The sequence below is a fragment of the Gallus gallus genome, chromosome 3, assembly GCF_016699485.2.
Source record: "Gallus gallus isolate bGalGal1 chromosome 3, bGalGal1.mat.broiler.GRCg7b, whole genome shotgun sequence".
Lineage (NCBI taxonomy): Eukaryota > Metazoa > Chordata > Aves > Galliformes > Phasianidae > Gallus > Gallus gallus.
In genome coordinates this window covers 84680922-84700604 of record NC_052534.1, presented here as the reverse complement: position 1 = coordinate 84700604, position 19683 = coordinate 84680922, and the positions used below count along the sequence as shown (strand labels likewise).

At 37.2% G+C, this 19683-nt stretch overlaps 1 protein-coding gene across 1 annotated transcript in view; it reads right to left on the bottom strand.

Annotated features, from left to right (window-relative positions):
* The window catches only part of EYS (eyes shut homolog), a 676382-nt gene that overhangs the window by 565452 nt on the left and 91247 nt on the right, over positions 1 to 19683 (bottom strand). Inside the window, exon 5 of the mRNA XM_040698528.2 lies at positions 4824 to 4946. Within this exon, the coding sequence (XP_040554462.1) occupies positions 4824 to 4946 (123 nt within the window). The remainder of the gene's footprint in view (positions 1 to 4823; positions 4947 to 19683) is intronic.

Here is a 19683-nt window from a genome sequence, read left to right as displayed (position 1 = left end):
TTTATTTTATTTTATTTTATTTTATTTTATTTTATTTTATTTTATTTTATTTTATTTCATTTCATTTCATTTCATTTCATTTCATTTTTTATTTCTTGAGATTTATAGTGCCAGAGGAAACCCATCCAAATTCTGAAAAGGGTCAGTAATCAATACTCCAGTAAATACATTTACATCAGTATTAGAACTCAGAAGTACACAGGACATAAATGATACCATGAGGAAACAGTGAAAATTGAGCTAGCTGCAAGATATCAAAATCTGTACATCTTGTATCAAATCTCATATTGGTGGATTACATTCTTCTACTATTTTTTTGCTTTTCTTAGAGCATACAAGATCAAATATTGAGTATTTGGCATCAAAGACTATTCCTAGGAAGGATGAAGCAGTTGTCAGAAGGCTTGGAGAGATCTGATTTAATGACATCCACAACAGTTGATCGTTCATTTATTGCACAACCAGCATAAGCACAGAGGAAAATAGTCACTGTAATCAGGAGAGCCCTTATCCCCACTTCCAGTTTCAATCAGTGCACTGGCTCATTTGTTTTCTTATGGGAGCTCATGTCGTGTCCCTCAAAAAAAAAAAAAAAAAAAAAAAAAGTGATATGCAAAGCACATTCATGATGAAAGCTCTTACACAGGAAATAAGGCAGAAAACATAGCTTTTCATAATGTACTATTATGTAACAGTGAACTCCTATGAGTTCACTATAGCCTCAAGGTACCCATTAAAATCTGCCTATAATCCACTGGTAACTGCTTTATCACTCATCATGAATCTTTTTGTCTTCCAATGGGCATACATTATAAACAAACCGTATGCATCAGCATAAATCTAGGATTAAGAGTTCTTCCTAAGGAAAACATACCTTGTTTGAGCAGTTTTTATGACACCTACAATTCTCTTTATATTTCTAGTTGTTTAATGTAAACTCCATTATGTCTCAAAGTAGCTGTACTTTTATAGGAACAGTTTTTCCTGCATTCTCTAGTTAAAAATGACTGGTTGAAACCTGCCACAGAAAAAATATGTTTTCCATTTTGATCCTTGCAGCATACTAATAAAAGTTTGTATAAGTTCACCTTTTAAAAGTATCAAATTAAAAATGTTCCTGTTGATATGAACATGGTGTAGACATACACCATGCAAAGTCCTGACAGGAGTTAGGAAAAAAACAAAACAAACAAAAAAACCCACTAAACTATGATTGAGAAGGAAATAAAGCACATTTCAGTTTTGTAATGCAAAATAATTGTAGAATGTGTTGGCAAAAATCAAGAAAAATCATAGACATCTTTGTGAACTGCAACTAATATCACTTTCACAGATTCTAAATTTCTGTGTATCATCTTACATTCCTTGTGTCCCATCTGCTAATTCTTAACTATTGCTAAATTAAGTATGATAATTTCCTAAACTGAATACAGTTGGTGTTATTATCAACCTCAAATGCTTTATTTACTTCTAACTTAATTTTGCCTCCTCATCCTTCACCACTCTACTCATCCCTTTAGCCTTTCATTTCTCCATAATTGGTCTCTTCTTTTCTTTTAGATTTTGAGCTCCCTATACGCACACATTTGGTTTCTTATACAACTTCTGCTGACTTTGTCGGATTTCTGAGACTCCTCAGCAAATGGTGAATTTTTACTGCCATGACTCATCATAGAATCATAGAATCAGTGAATTGCTCAGGTTGGAAAAGACCTTAAAGATCAAGTCCAATGACAACCTAACCAAACTACCCTAACTCTTACAACCCACTGCTAAATCATGTCCCTGAGCACCACATCCAAAGAGATTTTAAACACATGCAGGGATGGTGATTCAACCACTTCTCTGGGGAACCTATTCCAGTGCTTAACAACCTTTTCTGTTCTTCCTAAGTTTTTTCCTGATATCCAACCTAAACCTCTGCTGGCACAACTTGAGGCCATTTCCCCTCGTTCTGTCACCTGTCACCAGTGAGAAGAGACCAACCCCGCTCTCACTGCAATCACTTTTCAGGTATTTGAAGAAAGCTATAAGGTCTCCCCTCAGCCTCCTCTTCCACAGACTAAACAGCCTCAGTTCCTTCAGCCTCTCCTCATAGGGCATATTCTCTAAGCCCTTCATAAGCCTTGTTGCCCTTCTTTGGACCTGCTCCAGCACCTCAATGCCCTTTCTGTACTGAGGTGCCCAAAACTGAACACAGTACTCAAGGTGAGACCTTACCAGTGCTGAGTACAGGGGTGGGATTACCTCCCTAGTCTTGCTCACCACACCATTCCTAATACAAGCCAGGATGCCATTGGCCTTCTTGGCCACCTGGGCACACTGCTGGCTCATATTCAGCCAAATGTCCACCAGTTCACCGAGGTCCCTTTCTGTCAGGCAGCTTTCCAGCCACTCCTCCCCAAGCCTATGGGGATGCCTGGGGTTGCTGTGACCAAAATGCAGGACCCAACACATGGCCCTACTGAAACTCATGCAGTTTACCCCGGCCCACCAATCCAGTCTATCCAGGTCCCTCTGTACTGCCTTTCTACCCTCAGGCAGATCAACACTCCCTCCCAACTTGGTGTCATCTGCAAACTTATTGAGGGTGCACTCAATCCCCTCATCAAGACCATTGATAAAGAAATTGAATAGGAGTGACCCCAGTACTGAGCCCTGGGGGACACCACTCCTGACTGGCCACCAACTGGATTTAACTCCATTGACCACAAATCTTTGGGTCCAGCCATCCAGCCAGTCTTTCACCCAGCAGAGTGTATGTGCATCCAAAGTACAGCCAGCCAGCTTCTCTATCAGGATATTGTGGCTGACAGCATCAAAGGCTTTACTGAAGTCCAGGTAGACCACATCAACAGCCTTACCTTCACCCACTAAGAGGATCTTCTTGCTACCTCTTGTGACATACTAATACTATTCATTTGTGTCACTGAAACCAGCACCTGCAAATCAGTGCATTTCAGTCCCTGACAAAGAATCATAGAATCGCTAAGGTCAGAAAAGACCCACAGGATCATCCAGTCCAACCATTCGCCCTTCACCAATGGTTCTCGCTAAACCATGTCCCTCAACACAACATTCAAATGCTCTTTGAACACCACCAGGCTCGGTGACTCCACCACCTCTCTGGGCAGCCCATTCCAGTGCCTGACCACCCTTTCAGAGAAGTAGTATTTCCTAACGTCCAGCCTGAATCTTCCCTGGTGCAGCTTGAAGCCATTCCTTCTAGTCCTATCACTAGTCACCTGAGAGAAGAGGCTGACCCCCAGCTCACTACAACCTCCCTTCAGGTAGTTATAGAGAGCAATAAGGTCTCCCCTGAGCCTCCTCTTCTTCAGAGTGAACAATCCCAGCTCCTTCAGCCGCTCTTCATAAGGCCTGTGCTCCAGACCCCTCACCAGCTTTGTTGCCCTCCTCTGGACACGCTCCAGGGCCTCAATGTCTTTCTTACAGTGAGGGGCCCAAAACTGGACACAGTACTTGAGGTGCGGCCTCACCAGTGCTGGGTACAGGGGAACAATTACTTCCCTGTTCCTGCTGGCCACACTATTTCTGATACAAGCCAGGATGCCATTGGCCTTCTTGGCCACCTGGGCACACTGCTGGCTCATGTTCAGTCTAGCGTCAATCAACACCCCCAGGTCCATTTCCTCTACACAATCTTCCAGCCACTCTGCCCCAAGCCTATAGCGTTGCCTGGGGTTATTGAGGCCAAAGTGCAGGACCCGGCATTTGGTCTTGTTGAATCCCATCCCATTGGCTTCAGCCCACCTATCCAGCCCATCCAGATCCCTCTGTAGGGCCTTGCTACCCTCAGGCAGATTGACACTTCCAGCCAGCTTGGTGTCATCTGCAAACTTACTGAGGGTGCACTCAATGCCCTCATCCAGGTCATCAATAAAGATATTAAACAGGACAGGACCCAGCACCGACCCCTGGGGAACACCACTCGTGACCAGTCGCCAGCTGGATTTAACTCCATTCACCACCACTCTCTGGGCCCGGCCCTCCAGCCAGTTCCTTACCCAGCCAAGAGTGTATCTGTTCAAGCCACGGACTGCCAGCTTCTGGAGGAGAATACTGTGCAAGACAGTGTCAAAGGCTTTGCTGAAGTCTAGGTAGACTACATCAACAGGCTTTCCCTCATCCACCAGACGGGTCACTAGATCATAGAAGGAGGTCATCACATCACAGCCAATCAGTTGTTAAGATAGCATATTTTCTGAGACAGTTTTATTGATTTCTGATCCTATGATCCTGTTAGCTACTTGCCACAGCAAGTAGGTTCATGAAGACTGTTCCTGATGCAAAAGCTGTTTTCTTAAACCTGTTATACACACAAATAATCATGCAATTCTCAGGCTATTTGCCTTAAGATCTAATGGCATCTTTCTTGAAGAACAAAGTAAGTGTTCTCTTGCCAAAACTGTATTCTCATTTCTATCTGAATCACAAGAAAAGTATGGCTGTGATATGATCATGTGAAGACAAATACTACCAGCTTTATCTATTCTTGCTTACCTAGGAAAAGATTAAATAATGTTTTTCACAGTCTACGTGTTTTCTGAACACTTTTTATCTCAATAAAATATAGTTTTTTTTTTTTCCATCAATTAATCAAACATCTCACACACTGTTTTCAGTTTTTATCATATTAGTAAAGAAGCAAAAGCAGATTATCAATAGTGCAGAACACTGAGTTGAATTTTTATTTATTAATGCTAAAATACTAAACAAAATACAATTAAGACTTTTTTTTTCTTTTTTCTTTTTTTTTCATTTTTAGCTACTTAATGTCTTATGTAGAGTACAATAAATCTTACCAGTGAATCCTGGAGGACAAACACAACTGTAGTCTGCAATCAGGTCCAAACAAGTTGAATTGTTTTTGCAGAAGCCATAAGTGCACTCATCAAAGTTGATTTCACAGTTAAGACCTTCAAATCCTTTGTTGGAAAAACAAAACAAAACAAAACAAGAGCTAGACATTATTCAGCTACATGTGCCTTCTTTTCTAAAGCACGTCTGTGGGTATTTTTTTTCCTAAAGCACAGATTATTTTCAATTTACTCCTATAATATGAGTATCTGTCTTTTTGAAAGACCTTCCTAAAATCTTTTCGTGTGTTGTCATTAACAAAAAATACATCTGACCATTAAACATGCTTTAAAAAATAATTTAAAGAACAAGCTTAGTATTCAGTATTTTCATTAATCTAGCTGAACTTTCTCTTCAGCAGAGACTAAAGAACTGGTATATCTTCTGCCATTTTGAGGACAGTACAGATGAAGTTAAGTTGTGCTGGGATTTGGACATCTGGTACGTTTTAATAATCATCTCTGAAATAATTACTTCTCCAATTTTTCTAAATTTCTTTTTTTCTCATGTAATAGTGACTTTTAGCAAACTAGCAAGACCAAAAGGTTTTTTTAATACTTGAAATTGCAAGAGAACATCCACTCCAATATCTGACATTTTACGGTCTTGTAAATGTATTCTAATTCATGGTCATGCTTCAAAATGACTATCATTAGTGCTGTCACAGGCCATGGCTGTGGGAAGACCATGACTAATGCTAAGCTATCAACATCCTCAGTGCAAGGCATATTCGCATAATTTCTCAAACTGACCATGGAACCAATTTCCACTGATCCTTAAATCATAAAACTTTAGAATTATCCTGAGTTCATTAATAATATATTCAGAAGCAGTTCTCATTTGCAATCAGAGTTTAATCAGATCCATGTCTCACAGGTAACAAGTAAGCCCCAAAATTATTAATTTAGATGCCAAGATTTATTTTTCTGTAAGCTGATCAGGCAATCTAAACAGACGAATGATTTTTCCAAGGTAAATTTTCAACTACCTTCCAATATCTGTTTTGGCTTCTAATTTAAACTAATGATGGAGGCTGTACTTAAAAGAACTATTTCCATTAATTTTGTCTTTTGTGAAGAATTTCTATAGTTATCACCACCACCACAATGCTTGTATTAATTTATATATATAAAAAAAAACTTTTTAAGCTATGAAATCAATTATCCATCAATCTCTAAGTACAAAATATTATTGTTTGATATTAAACTCATATATAAGGCATTTTAAAATGCAGAAACAAAATATCAGGTTGTAAGCCACAGATTTTTGACCCTTCTTAAACTACAATTATAATTATAAAATACATTAAAATATTCAGCAAGAACTCATTTTTGAAATTATCTCAGAAAGACACTGTAATTTTAAATGTCTTAAAGTATTTCTGTTTTTCCTTGAACTACTTTTTTTCTCGAAACTTCTCATTTGTTCACATAACTTATATAACTGGGCAATATGCATTCTTACAAAACCAGACCAAAACTACTGAAAAGTCATTCTTTTTGTGTGTGTAAGTTTCAACATTTTTGCACTGAAGAACAGTTACAAAATCATTATTTTGGCTGTTATGATTTACTTCCCATGCTCAGTTAGAAAATTGCAGAGTAGTATATCAGGATAATATATTTTCTTCATAATCTTGATTCAATTTTCTGTGATTTCCAAATGCAATGTATTTATGTTTTCTTCACTTGTTCACTTATTACAAGATTTTATGTGATAAAAGCAAAAAAATATCTGCCTCCATTGACTGTGAGTGTACTTGTTTTATTAGACACCTTGATGGACTAAGATGCAAATGAAACCAGAAAAGAATAAGTAACTTTCATAGACAGGAAATTTTAACAGTGATTTTCAAGACTGTCAAAAAGATGTTCTGCAGACTGCAGGCAATTTTGAAAATTGTCAAAGAAAAAAAATTATTGTGAACAATTTACCTTCAGGGCAAAAACAATTGTATCCATTGACATCACTGTGACAGACAGCAACATTCAAGCAGGGACTTGAATCACATTTATTCATGTCTATTTCACAGTACTGTCCTGAAAAACCTGCCAAGTAAGCAAGGTGATCTTTGATTGTCTTTATGTGTGCTTTTAATATGAAACTATTATTCCAAATGGTTTACTCTAATTAAAACCAAGACATATTTAAATCTGTATTTCATTGAAAGATAAACCTGGAAGTCAGAACTTCTGTATTTTATTAACAAAGAATTAAATTTTACATTAAATTTCTTATCCAACATTACAAATACATGCCTTTATTCCTGAAATAAAGAAATAAATAAAACAGGGAGTACTTCCAGAGAGTAACAAGAAATTCATAGCGTTATGCAAATAATGTACATATTTTCACACATTTTGCTTATAGTAGTCACTTCAATTTTTTTTTATGTTTTGTGAATTTTGACTGTTACTGTAAGAGGTGGTAAATCAATTATCTTTCTTTTGTTGTCTTATTCTTTCAGCTGTGGAGATGTAAAATATACACGAGTACATTGAGGCATAACAAATACATGCCATGCAAGTCAGATTTTCAGCGTGCATGAATTGCATAGCTTAATTACAGTAGGTGAGGATGCTGTCTATATACCTTAATAAAAGAAGGAAAAATAAGCATAATTAAAAGCAAAATGCAGCTCAGTTTTCCAATTTCTTAACATGTATCTTGATACGCTGCACTGGGTGCAGGTGTCCACATGCTGGCAGTAGGTTAGCTATCTCCTGTGTGAGGCAAGGCTGGGGCTCTCTTGTGCTGCACACAGATGGCTCCATTCGGCTCCAGCAGCCCCACTGCAGGGTATGGCTGGGCCCCACTGCCAAGATGGAGACAACTTTGGGAAGCATGTTTGAACAAGAGCAGAAAATGCCAGACAGGTAGGGGGAGTATTTGAATGGAGAAAACATTTTATTTTATTTTATTTTAGTATTAAGCTCGTGGAAAATGAAAGATGTATAGCAAAGACATGGCACACCATAAAACATGCATATTTACCTAAAGAAAAAATATATCCCAATCTGTGCATTTTTTAAACAATAGTCTTTAAAACTAAAAAATACAAATTAATACATTAAGAATGTAGTGTATGTTAGGAAAGACAAATATTTTTACACCTTGGCTCCCTAAATCTACATAATTTTTAAAAGTCTCTAAAACCTTATCTCATTTAGGAAACAAATTCAAAAGCCTTCTGAGCTATGATAACGTCAATCTATAAAGCATTTATGAATACCAGAAGAAAGTAATTTGTATAGAGTTGATGGTTGTGTCAGCAAAGCAGTAACAAATTTACAAACAGTAAATAATGGAGTGTCCTCCTGTGATATGTGTCTGTCAACTCTTTTTCCACTTTCTTGCAGAATTTATTTATGAATTCTAATATGTGGTTGGGGTCTTAGGTAAGATACAGTACACAACCTAAGCAGAATATAGAAAAAAACGGACATTAGACATGTTTTCAAAATAATCTTATTTTTATTCTTGTTTTAAATTGAATTTTGTCAGAAGACCCCCTACACAACCATCACTGTTTGGATTTTTCTGGATTATTTGGAATCATATCTTTCTAATGATTATATCTTACTATCAAACAAAGTTTAGATGATTGTATAATGTTAACTATTAACTATCGTATAATACTAACTATGTAATAGTTAATATGTTGATAGTAGGTGGTCCAAAGTGTGGATTACTATGAGGTAACCTGTAATTCCATCTCTTCTTTAACAGATGGTATGATTTACAAGCATTGCTAGCTGTACTGTTATATTTTGAAGTATCGTTAGTCATCATTTTTGGGAGGACATATTACTAAATAATAAAAATAAGAACATTATCCAAGGAATGGTCATCTGGTTAAAAACAGAATATTTTTTCACAAGCCCTTTTTTTAAGAAGTTAAAAATGAACCACTGTTTTCACTTGCATATGTGATGAAAGAAAACCAGAATATTATAAATGTGGTTTTATGTGAGGACTGCTCTGAAAGTAATGCCTACTATTTTGTTATGTTGGCCTATGGTATCAGAGGCAGATGGATGTTGGCGGTATGGCAGCAGAGCTTGAACCTTCAATATTCCATTACATTTTGTTGCCGTGTAACAGGCATCTGACAAAATGATGTCTGACATGGAAGTGCCTATGAAGAAAAGGTGTGGAATTTAATTCCTCTATGTGAAAAAAATGCAGGCAGACTGTTTGATGGACAAGATCATGGACTGTTTGACTGTAAGATCATTCCCAGAGAACAGTGGTCACGGGCTCAATGTCTGGATGGAGATCAGTGACAAGAGGTGTCCATGAAGGGCACTGGGACCAATGCTCCTTAATATATTTTCATCAATGACATGAAAACTGAGATGGAGTGCACCCTCAGCAAGTTGGTGGATGATACCAAACTGTGTGGTGTGGTCAACACAGGAAAAAAAAACCATCAACCTAGTCATCATTTTTCAAGGCAAAAAATATATTGTAAGATATAACAAAATAAAGACTGACAGACTTCAAGGGTTGTCAGCACAGTTGCTTGTAACATAAATGTTTGTACCATGAAATACTCAAGGTTCCAATGTAAAAACTGCTGTTTACTTTTTACATGATCTCCACCCTAACACACCTGTTGGCAAGGATGCCTTTGAACTGTTTTTTCAGATAATACCTCAATTTTCCCTGAGAAAGAGAACAATTAGGTCACCTCCCAGCCCTCTTTTTTCCAAACTAAACAACTTAGGTGTCCTTAGCCTCTCCCCTTAGGACATACCTTCCTGCTTTGTCAACTTCATTGCCTTCCTCTGGATGCTTTCAAGTACCTAACAGTCTTTTTATACTATGGAGCCCAGAACTGTACACAATATTCAAGGAGAGGCCACAGCAATTCTAAATATAGAGGAAGAATCACCTCTTTTGATTGACTAGCTATGCTGCTTTTAGAGTACTCCAAAACATGGTTTACCCTCTTGGCTGTGCACACTGCTGGCTCTTGCTGAGCCTCCTGTCCCCATATACATATCTCTTTTTTGTCCATTTACGTATCTTGATTTTATATATGTATATGCATATGATGACTTATGTTCTCACTCAGTCTTCAGTCTGTTGATAAAAACAAACTAATAAACATTCCATATTTCCTCACAGGTCTTTTCTGTTCCTGTACTCCTGTATAATACAGTTTTCTAACTCGTGCTCTAACGTGCAATATATCCTTTAATTATTAAATTCCTCAGAAAAAAATATTTGTTACTTTTGGGGCAACTGTGTGATGTTTGAGAATCACATCTAACTTATAACACTTACAGCTCCCAAATTGTCCTGTCTAATTTCCTAATGAATTAAGTAATTTAAAAACATTCTTTATTTGAAAAACAATCATTTACCCATGTAGTATGAAATTAGAAATTGTGCACAAAAAGACAAAGATCAAAATTAATTACTATAAATCTTTTATTAATAAATTTTAATGCACTATATACACATGAATTGTCACATATTTAATTGTTCTTTAATTCATAAATTATTTCTATTCTAATTATTCCTATGTCTATTTCTAAGACATTGTAAATTGGGAGCTTTGAAGAACATCTCTGATCTTTATGTAAGTTACTAGCTTTTTCAGAGAATTCATCAAAGTTTGTTAATTTAAACATGTGGAAGAGTAAGTTTGGAGGCTTGGATAGTACCAGTGACTCCATGCTAGAATTATAAATAAATTTAGCTACAATATCAAATAGTAATGTCATAAACCACAAAACTCTGAGATTATGGCCTTCGATAAAGTAGCAACGAGAATGCATCTTTCTTAAGCAGAAAATATAACTTCAAGGTTTTGTTATTTGTATCTCACGGATCTGCAGATATACAATCAGACACTGAGGAGAAGTTCTAACAAGATAACTTCTGCCAACTTCAAATGATAGAAAAAACGTTCAAGATATTGGACTGTTAAAGACAGACAGGAGTCCTTTATTCACTCCTTACATAGATGTACAGTTTAATCAGAAACAGTTTTAAAAATCTTTTCTCCTGGGACTCATAGAAAACACTTGATTTCTTGAGTCTTTCTCTATGGTGTGTTTTATTGTATTCACTGGTAGGTAGAAGAAAGCACTGTTTCTCTAGCAAGCCTATGGTTACTATATTTTGCATCTCTTTCTGCATCTTCTACGAAGTTTGTCCTAACTCTTAATTATATTATATATAGTAGGCTTGATATGCTGAGAAATGAAACCTTTGCCACTTCAGCTCTCTTTAAATTCAAATTTTATGAGTTATTAGCCCACAGTTGTTAATGCCACAACTTTTTTCGCTACCTTTCACAGAATCATATCGTAGAATCACAGAATGGCCTGGGTTGAAAGGGACCATAATGGTCATTTAGTTTCAACCCCCCTGCTATGTGCAGGGCCACCAACCACTAGACCAGGCTGCCCAGAGCAACTTCCAGCCTGGCCTTGAATGCCTCCAGGGATGGGGCATCCACAGCCTCCTTGGGCAACCTGTTCCAGTGCTTCACTACCCTTTGTGTGGAAAAATTCCTCCTAATATCTAACCTAAACCTCCCCTGTCTCAGTTTAAGACCATTCTCCCTTGTCCTGTCACTATCCACCCTTGTAAACAGCTGTTCTCCTCCTGTTTATAAGCCCCCTTCAAGTACTGGAAGGCCACAATGAGGTCCCCCCAGAGCCTTCTCTTCTCCAAGCTAAACAAGCCCAGTCCCCTCAACCTTTCTTCATAGGAGAGATGCTCCAGCCCTCTGATCATCATCCATCCTTCCAAGGAGAAAATAATAATTTCTTCATGTCATAGAGCAGAAGAGGGGAGCTGTAAACAAAGCTGTGATGAAAGGAAATATTCTTTAGCTTGTTGAGAAATAAAGAAGATTCTTCAGTATGTTAGCTTTTGTAGTTAGCCACTAAAAATGTGAAGTTATAGCCACTTTTATTTCTTATAATGAAGAATCTTCATGTTTTGGCCTCTATGACCTATTCTAGATGGAAAAAAAATGAGAGAACACTACTGTTTTGATAATTTCTCATCTTTCACAGTGGCAGCAACCATCTTTTAGCCTGTGTTCATCAAAGAGATGTCCCCCAATTAAAAGAAAAAGAAATAGATATATCTACTTATTAGAAGTACTCAATAACAGAAGAAAGATGGATTGAAGATCTTAGAATATTTTTCTACTTCATGGCATTACTTCTTAAGGGAAAAAAAAAAAAAAAAAAAGTGAGTATTTTTCAGACTAACCAGAGACTCACACAAATCACAGGGGATAACATATCTCACTTTCTGAAAGCCCTGGTTTTGAAAGCAATCCTATTAAACTGTGATTGACAATTTTCCTCCCTGCAAAGGCATTCTCTACCATCACATCCCTATAGCTCATGAGAAACTGCAGAGCTCATTTTACCTCCAAAGTTAAGGCAGCTGAGATCTCCTGTTAGATTTTTTTAAGTAAAGATTAGAAAGAAGATAGTCTTCTCCCCATAGAAGGGAGAAAATATCAAAGATAAGGGAATAATTTAAAATACCTCCAGAAAAACAATATTTTTTAGAAATGTAGAATGAAGATTACTTTTTGGATCACCATCCCAGTATAAGAAGATAATGGCTTAGAGTAAAGTTGGATATTGGATAAGCATGGGCAAATTTTATAGCATAAGAAAGTACTATGCTTTTTGTTTTATTTTTAGTATGATAGCTTCAAATGTATAGGATTCAGAGAAGTACAAGAAGAGTATTGAATGCAGTTAAAAGGATTTCCTAAAGGAAGGAAGAATATGTTCATATATTACATTTCTACTGTTTTAAGTTATTACCAGAATGACCTGATAGTGTTTAGAATACTACACTCACAGAAAGTAAGAAAGTTCTTATGCTCAGAAAGCTAAACCCTATCCCAGGCTGAATCAAACAAAGCGTGAGGAGCAGGGTGGGGGAGGGTGGAGAGACCCCACCTGCAGTATTGCATTCAGCTCTGAAGCCTCCAGTACAAGACACAGACCTGTTATAGTAGGTACAGAGAAGGCCCATGAAGATGGTCAGAAAGCTGGAGCACCTCTCTTATGAAGACAGGCTGAGAAAGTTGGGGTTATTGAGCCTAGAAAATAGGAGACCTCGGAAAAATAACAACTTATAAGAATAATAAGAGCATATAATAGAAGATGTTAATAGCTAATTTTCTCGTATCAGCAAATATTGAACACTAAAATAATGTTTTAAATGCAAAAAAAAAAGATTATTAAGTCAGAAAATCTCAGTATTTTAATTAAAATAATTAATTAATTAATAATAGCTGAAGGGTGGAGTTTCTCAATGGTAAAAAATGCTGTCATTTGGGGAGCCAAAGTAAGCCAGAGCCATTCCCAGCTCTGACACAAACAATGAGGATTCCTTTAGAAACCAGCTGCAGAATTAAAACCTTAGTAAGGGAATTCCAAGAGAAGGCATCAATTTCCTGTAGAAAATCTGCAGTTATTAGTCAAAATGAAGTCCAAGGATTGGAATAGGAAGAGCTGAGAGTATGGGTCCCTGCCCTTCCAGATAATCCAACCCTCCCTTTACTCCTTACTCTTCAATATCCCAACAGTGAGCTGGGAAATCGCTTGTGCTGTAGCCAGTAAGCAAGCTGGGGGACAGTTGTATTTAAGGAGGTTCACTGAGAATTCACAAAGGGACTTGAAGATAGCTTTCCCATTAGATCCTAACAAAATCCTAGAAACATTCTTGGTAGATACTGGGGCCCAAATATCTGCTTTTGAGAAAAATATGGCTACAAATTACCAGATATGGCCTGACAGAAAAAATAAAAAATAATTAAAAAAATAGATGTCATGGATGCTTTTAGCACTTCCCAGCCACAGCACACAGCAACAGTAAAATGGACTCAAAACCAAGAGAGTCACAGTCACAATGAACCTGGGCTGTTTACCTCCTAATATTGTAAGATTAGCTTTGTTAATAGGCCAATCTTGGATCCCTACAGCACTATGGCTGTTACAACTAGCCCCAGAAAATTGTAAATGCAATACCTTACACCTTATCTTTGAGAGCAAAGGAGGACATTTTGACAGTCATTACTGATCTTGAAGAGGGAATTGTAGTCCATAGCCACTCAGCATATAATTCTCCTGTGTGGCTGGTTCAGAAACCAATCAGCAAATAGAGGATCAGAGCTGATTTTCAGAAATGAGATGCTAGCACAAGAACTTCAAGTGCTGCTGTACCAAACATGGCTGAATTAAACACTTCCATTCAGGAACATGCTTGCTAAATCCTGGTTACTATTGATATCAAGGATATGTTTTTTTTATGATGCCTCTTAGGCAGACAGGAATCAGTTTACTTTCACCTAGGAAAATGTCCAATACATTCACCTGCCTACATCAAGGATATCACCACTCCCCAACAATTTCTCATTATTCACTGGCTAAGGAGCAGGCTACATGACAAAGGTGTCAGAGTATATCAGTACCTTGATGATGATGTGCTAATTGGAGGCCCAATTGGTTGGTGAGTGAGTAGCACTCAAGAGTGAGTAGCACTCAGCACACTTAGAAAGCATAGGACTGAAAATCCCCCAGGAAAAGATGCAACCCCCTTCTTCAGAACTCAGATTCCTAGGAATTTGGTGGAAGAGAGGGACAGCCTGTCTTCCACAGGAGACCCTAGCCGCTTTAGAATAGGTAGGCATGCCAACAACAAAGAAGGAACTGCAACATGCTTTGGGCTCGTTAGTGCTTTGGAGATAGAAGATTATTCTCCCTCAAAACCCACTGAGTGTGATGAGGCAGACATAAAAAGTGCTAGTCACCTATAAACACACTGACCACGTCCTGTGCCTGATGAATATAATTTGCCTTCTCTTCTTATTTCTAGCTCTTTTCATGGGTGAGAGATTCTCTACTGCTTGTGGGGGGGAGAGTCTGATGCCCTCAACAACAGTGGGACCTTGAATCAGGGTGGCTATGTGTCTAGGGCCTATGGATGGATGCTTATGTGTATGGTTTGGTGCACATATAAGAGTGTGAGCCCCAGTAAACACCAACCTGGAGTGTCCAGTGAGCTGGATAAGAGGCTTGAGAGGCAGGTACCAGAGTTGCCCCAATTCCAGGCAGGATACTCAACAGATCAGATCTGTGAGTTGGCTACTGAAGGTGAGCGGGTAGTCTGGGGTCTAGGTCCTGGCTTCTGGGAAGGCTGTAGGTCTGGGCCAGCTCCTGGAGAGATCTAGTTCCTTCTGTCCATGCAGCTGGAAGACCAGGGGACCCAGCTGCTTGGTAAACTGAGTATGTAAAGTCTGGTACTGGAGGCACCTATGGTGTGTGTGGATGTGCACATTTGAGCATGTGCATACATATAGGTTCGAGTACCACTCGCTGTCATGTGGCATAGCCTTGGGCTCCTATGCCCAGATACCAGGAACAGGGCAGCTACTGGACAGACTGAATGTCTGAGCCCAGCTGCTGGGAAATCAGGGCACACCTAATTCACTTGTTGTTAACATATATACACCAAATGCACAAGATGAATTGGCAGCCTCATAAATAGCAAAGAAAAGTGCAAGATTTAATCTAAAGTACAGTGATTGTATTAAAGAATCTAAAGTACAAACAGATCTATATATTTTACTTACTTCTGATGACAACAATCACTGAAGAAACTTAAAAAAAATACTAAGAACAGTGAAATAAGCTTTTAAAATGTAAAATGTAGCTACTTTGAGACTAAAATGTTTGTACTGTATTATGACAATTAGAGCAGAAGAAAACACAGATGAAAAGCTCTTCTGCATGCAAATGTATTAACAAATACAGGACACTTTTGTTTTGCCTGTACTTTTTAGCTCTTTGACCTTTAGGGAATAATGAGTAATTACCTGCCAAACCACCTTAGTGTACCTATTAATGGTCATTTTTTTAAAGTTTTAATTAATTAGAACTGTTTTCTTCTCAGTTTCATTGGCTAAAGCTAGCTGAGGACTAGATACCTAGGTGGAACCTAATTCAAATTGAAAACCTGGCTAGCTGTAATTTGGATCAAGCAACTTTTATATTTGTGATACAATAGCTGTTAAACAAGCACAGACAGAACTAGCTTCTTCTTGAAACATGTACTTCCCATTATATTCTGCTCTATCTCAGCATTCCAGGTTTTAAAAATTTTCCTCCAAAAAACAAACAAACAAACAAAAAAACAAAACGAACAAACAAACAAAAAAGAATTGTGGAGAGCTTTTTAACAAGTATATTACAAAGGTCATTTTTTAAATAAGAAATACTTAACATTCATAGCATAGTTTTTGCTAATAGCACAAAAATGCTTTAGGAACTGCTACTGCCCTTTCAGGATCAGAAAAAAAAAAAAAAAAAACCAACACTCCTTTTCACCTTAGTATTGGCAATTGACTTACTCTGAAATCTGAGGAAGTCATAGCAACTTGAGAGCTCTCAGCCCTCAACTTGCCTGGATAGGAAGGTGCAAGGGTTCCCTGTGACAAGCCATGGCAGAGGCAGCCTTTCTCAGGAAGGACTTAAAAGTCCAGTATCAGTTTTTGACATATTGAGGATATTTGTTATAGCTGGACTAGCAGGCAAGAGGAAATTTCACAGGGGCAAACAGTGAGCAGCAGATACAGAAATATGCTTTTAAAGGTGCTGATGCATAATTCATTATATAGTTTCTATTGTTGCAGCTGTTCAGAGCTGCCAGTGGTGTACTGTAAACCAGAAGAGTGGAAGAGAACAAATTAAATATATAAGTATAATCTCTTTTTAATAGGTTTGTTTGGTACACACAATGTGAATTATCCACTCTGCAAGATTAGTAAAGAAAATAAGACTAATAGATCTATTTTCTTTTCACACCCTTATAATAAAATAAAATTAAGAATATAAATATAAAAGAAATTAGAAAACTAAGATATATCTGAGTGCATGAAACTGTTGGATAAGTTTTTACCTTGGATATCCTACAAGGTTCACTAGTTTCATTCAGATGAAAATATGAGAAGAGAGTTACGTGAATGTTAACACAGGACATTAAATTCTCACTAATGTGGTAGCACATGAAATGCTGTTTGAGGGGAAATAATTCATTTGTCTTTAATTAGCTTACAGTAATGAAACTGAAACTGAATATCTAGTTAAAGCTTGTACATATAAGAATACAAATGATAATTCAAAGACGATCATATGTACAATATATGAATAACAGAACTATACTATTCTATATGCCTAGTTTATGCTTTATTCATATAGTTTAAATTTTGGAAAACTAAGGAAAGTTGATGATTTCCACAAGATTACCACAAGACTATAATACAAAGAAATATGAAAATAGAAAGTTTTTCTGTACGAAATACAACTAACATTAATAACCCAAGTTAATACTCAAGAACAGTCTTCTATCCCTCCTCCTTTACCTTCCATCACTGGAAGAAGCATGAGCATCTTTGTGATATGAATGCTTTTCTGTACAATTCTGTCAGTAAAGTCTTTCAAGTGTAAATTGAACCTATGATTTCACAGCCACAAAATCATATTATCACAGAATTGCCAAGATTGAAAGGGAACACTAGGTTCACCTGGCCCAACCCTTGACCAAGAAGGGATACCCAGAGCAGGATGCCCAAGACCCAGGTCCATGTCCAGGTGGCTTTTGAATATCTCTAGGGAGGGAGACTCCACAGCCTCTCTGGACAACTTATTCCAGTGCTCCGTCACCAGCACAGCACAGAATTGCTTCCTGGTGTTAAAATGAAAACTCCTATCCTCCCATTTGTGCCCACTGTCTATTGTTCTGGAACTAGTCACCACTGAAAAGAGTCTACTTTTCTTCTTTGTACCTCACATTCATGTATTTATAGACATCAGTGAGATGCTGCCTGAGCATCTTCTATGATAAGCTAAGCAACCTTAGCTCTCTCAACGTTTCCCTCACAGAAGAGATATTTGACTCTCTTCATTGTCTTGAGACATGGAGGTGATCCAAGAAAACCAGCACAGCTTCACCATGGGCAGACTGAACACATTAAGAGCAGCTCTGCAGAGAAGGACTGAGGGGTCCTGATAGAAGGAAAATTGGACATGAACCAGTAGTGAGCAGCCTGGAAGGTCAACTGTATCCTGGGATACAGGGTTGGCAACCCTGCCTATGGCATGGAGGTTGGAGCAAGTTGGTATTTAAAGTCCCTTCCAACCTAAGCCATTCTAAGATTAAATGATTCTATGATTTGTGGCCCTTATTGTCTTCAGTTTGTCCCTGTCTCTTCTTAACACTGAGGAGCCCAGAACTAGACAAGGCACTACAGGCGTGCCCTCACTAGTACTGAATAGTCTACATGATGTTTTTTTTTTTTTAATTTTTATTTTAACAAAGCTACTTGCACTCCCCCCAGAAATGAAAGAAAAAAAAAACAACAAAAAAAAAAACACTCACCACTTCCACATAAGTCATAAGCAGGAAGAATACAGATTCACAAGCAAAAAAAATCCAAAATACATTCGTGTTTGCTTATCTAAAGTCAGGTTATCCAAACAATTTTCACTCTTGCAGTGATCATAAGTTTATTGCTGTTTTTAAATGGAGGTCTTTTAATGTTATCAATATATCAGTAGGAATGGCTGTATTGTATTAATGAAGTTAATGAAGTTAATAAAAACAGAACTTCATTTATACAAGTATTGCAGTAACAGCTTTCTGTTGGTTCACATGTAGAAGAGGAAGACAGGCTTCCTTTTCCTTCTCATATTTGCTACTATAACAATTATTTTTCCTCTATGTGAGCACTCTTGACATTTGTATTCACCCTCTTATGCAATATAATGACTTTGACAGCCCAAACATCATGCTCTAAGAACCTGGAGACAATTTGTTCCTTCATCCATTCCAATTCTCTCTTCATCAGCCAATAATAAGTACTATCACAGAAATATGATATGATTCTATGATAATATCTAAAAGAAAATATAGTGACAATAAACACTGTAATTCAGAGCTTGATCAGAAAATGGTGATTTTGTATTGGCATAAGTATGCAAATTATGCTTGGCATAGAGATTTTGATATAACCTTCACTTAGTGCTGCTAAGCAACAACTGCTACACAACTCTTCTCTATACTTAAGGGCAAAATACATCTGAAACATGAATTAAAATATTAAAGGAGCTTCAGTTATTGCAAGGAAGGAATTGGTAACTGACAGTTTCTGGGACTGCGCATTTAGAAAAAACATAGCATAATTATTTACTAAGGATATAATTTGATTTTTTTTTTTTTTTTCCCAAAGTACTCCTACACCAAAGTAATTTGTTCTGGCTATCAGATATTAGTGATCTGTTTTCTTAGCCGTGATTTTTTGAGCTAATGGAAAATTAGAATAAAGTATAAACAATAAAAGAAAAAGAACACAATTCAATGGAAAACAATACAAGGAGTCATTTTATAGAACTGTGAAGACATGCGGTGAGCTCATTCCCATATTTTGTATGTCAACAGTGGAACATTATTTTATTTTTAAAAAACAAATGTTAAGGACTAAATAAAAATATTTTCAGTGTGTCATAAATAATCCAAGAATCTGTTGGAAAAAAACATTAAAAATGCAGTTATTCCAATAGAAACTGGGATGAAAACATATTTCTAATACTTTATACATGAGAGTTATGTTACCACTTAAGAAGTAGATCTAAATAATTCTTTCTAATTCTTAGCAGAAAGGACATATCCATACACAAAGTAATCTGCATTATGAGCATATCAGGGAAGTGTCACATCCTCATGACACTCTTCTTGACCCACTCCAAGGTC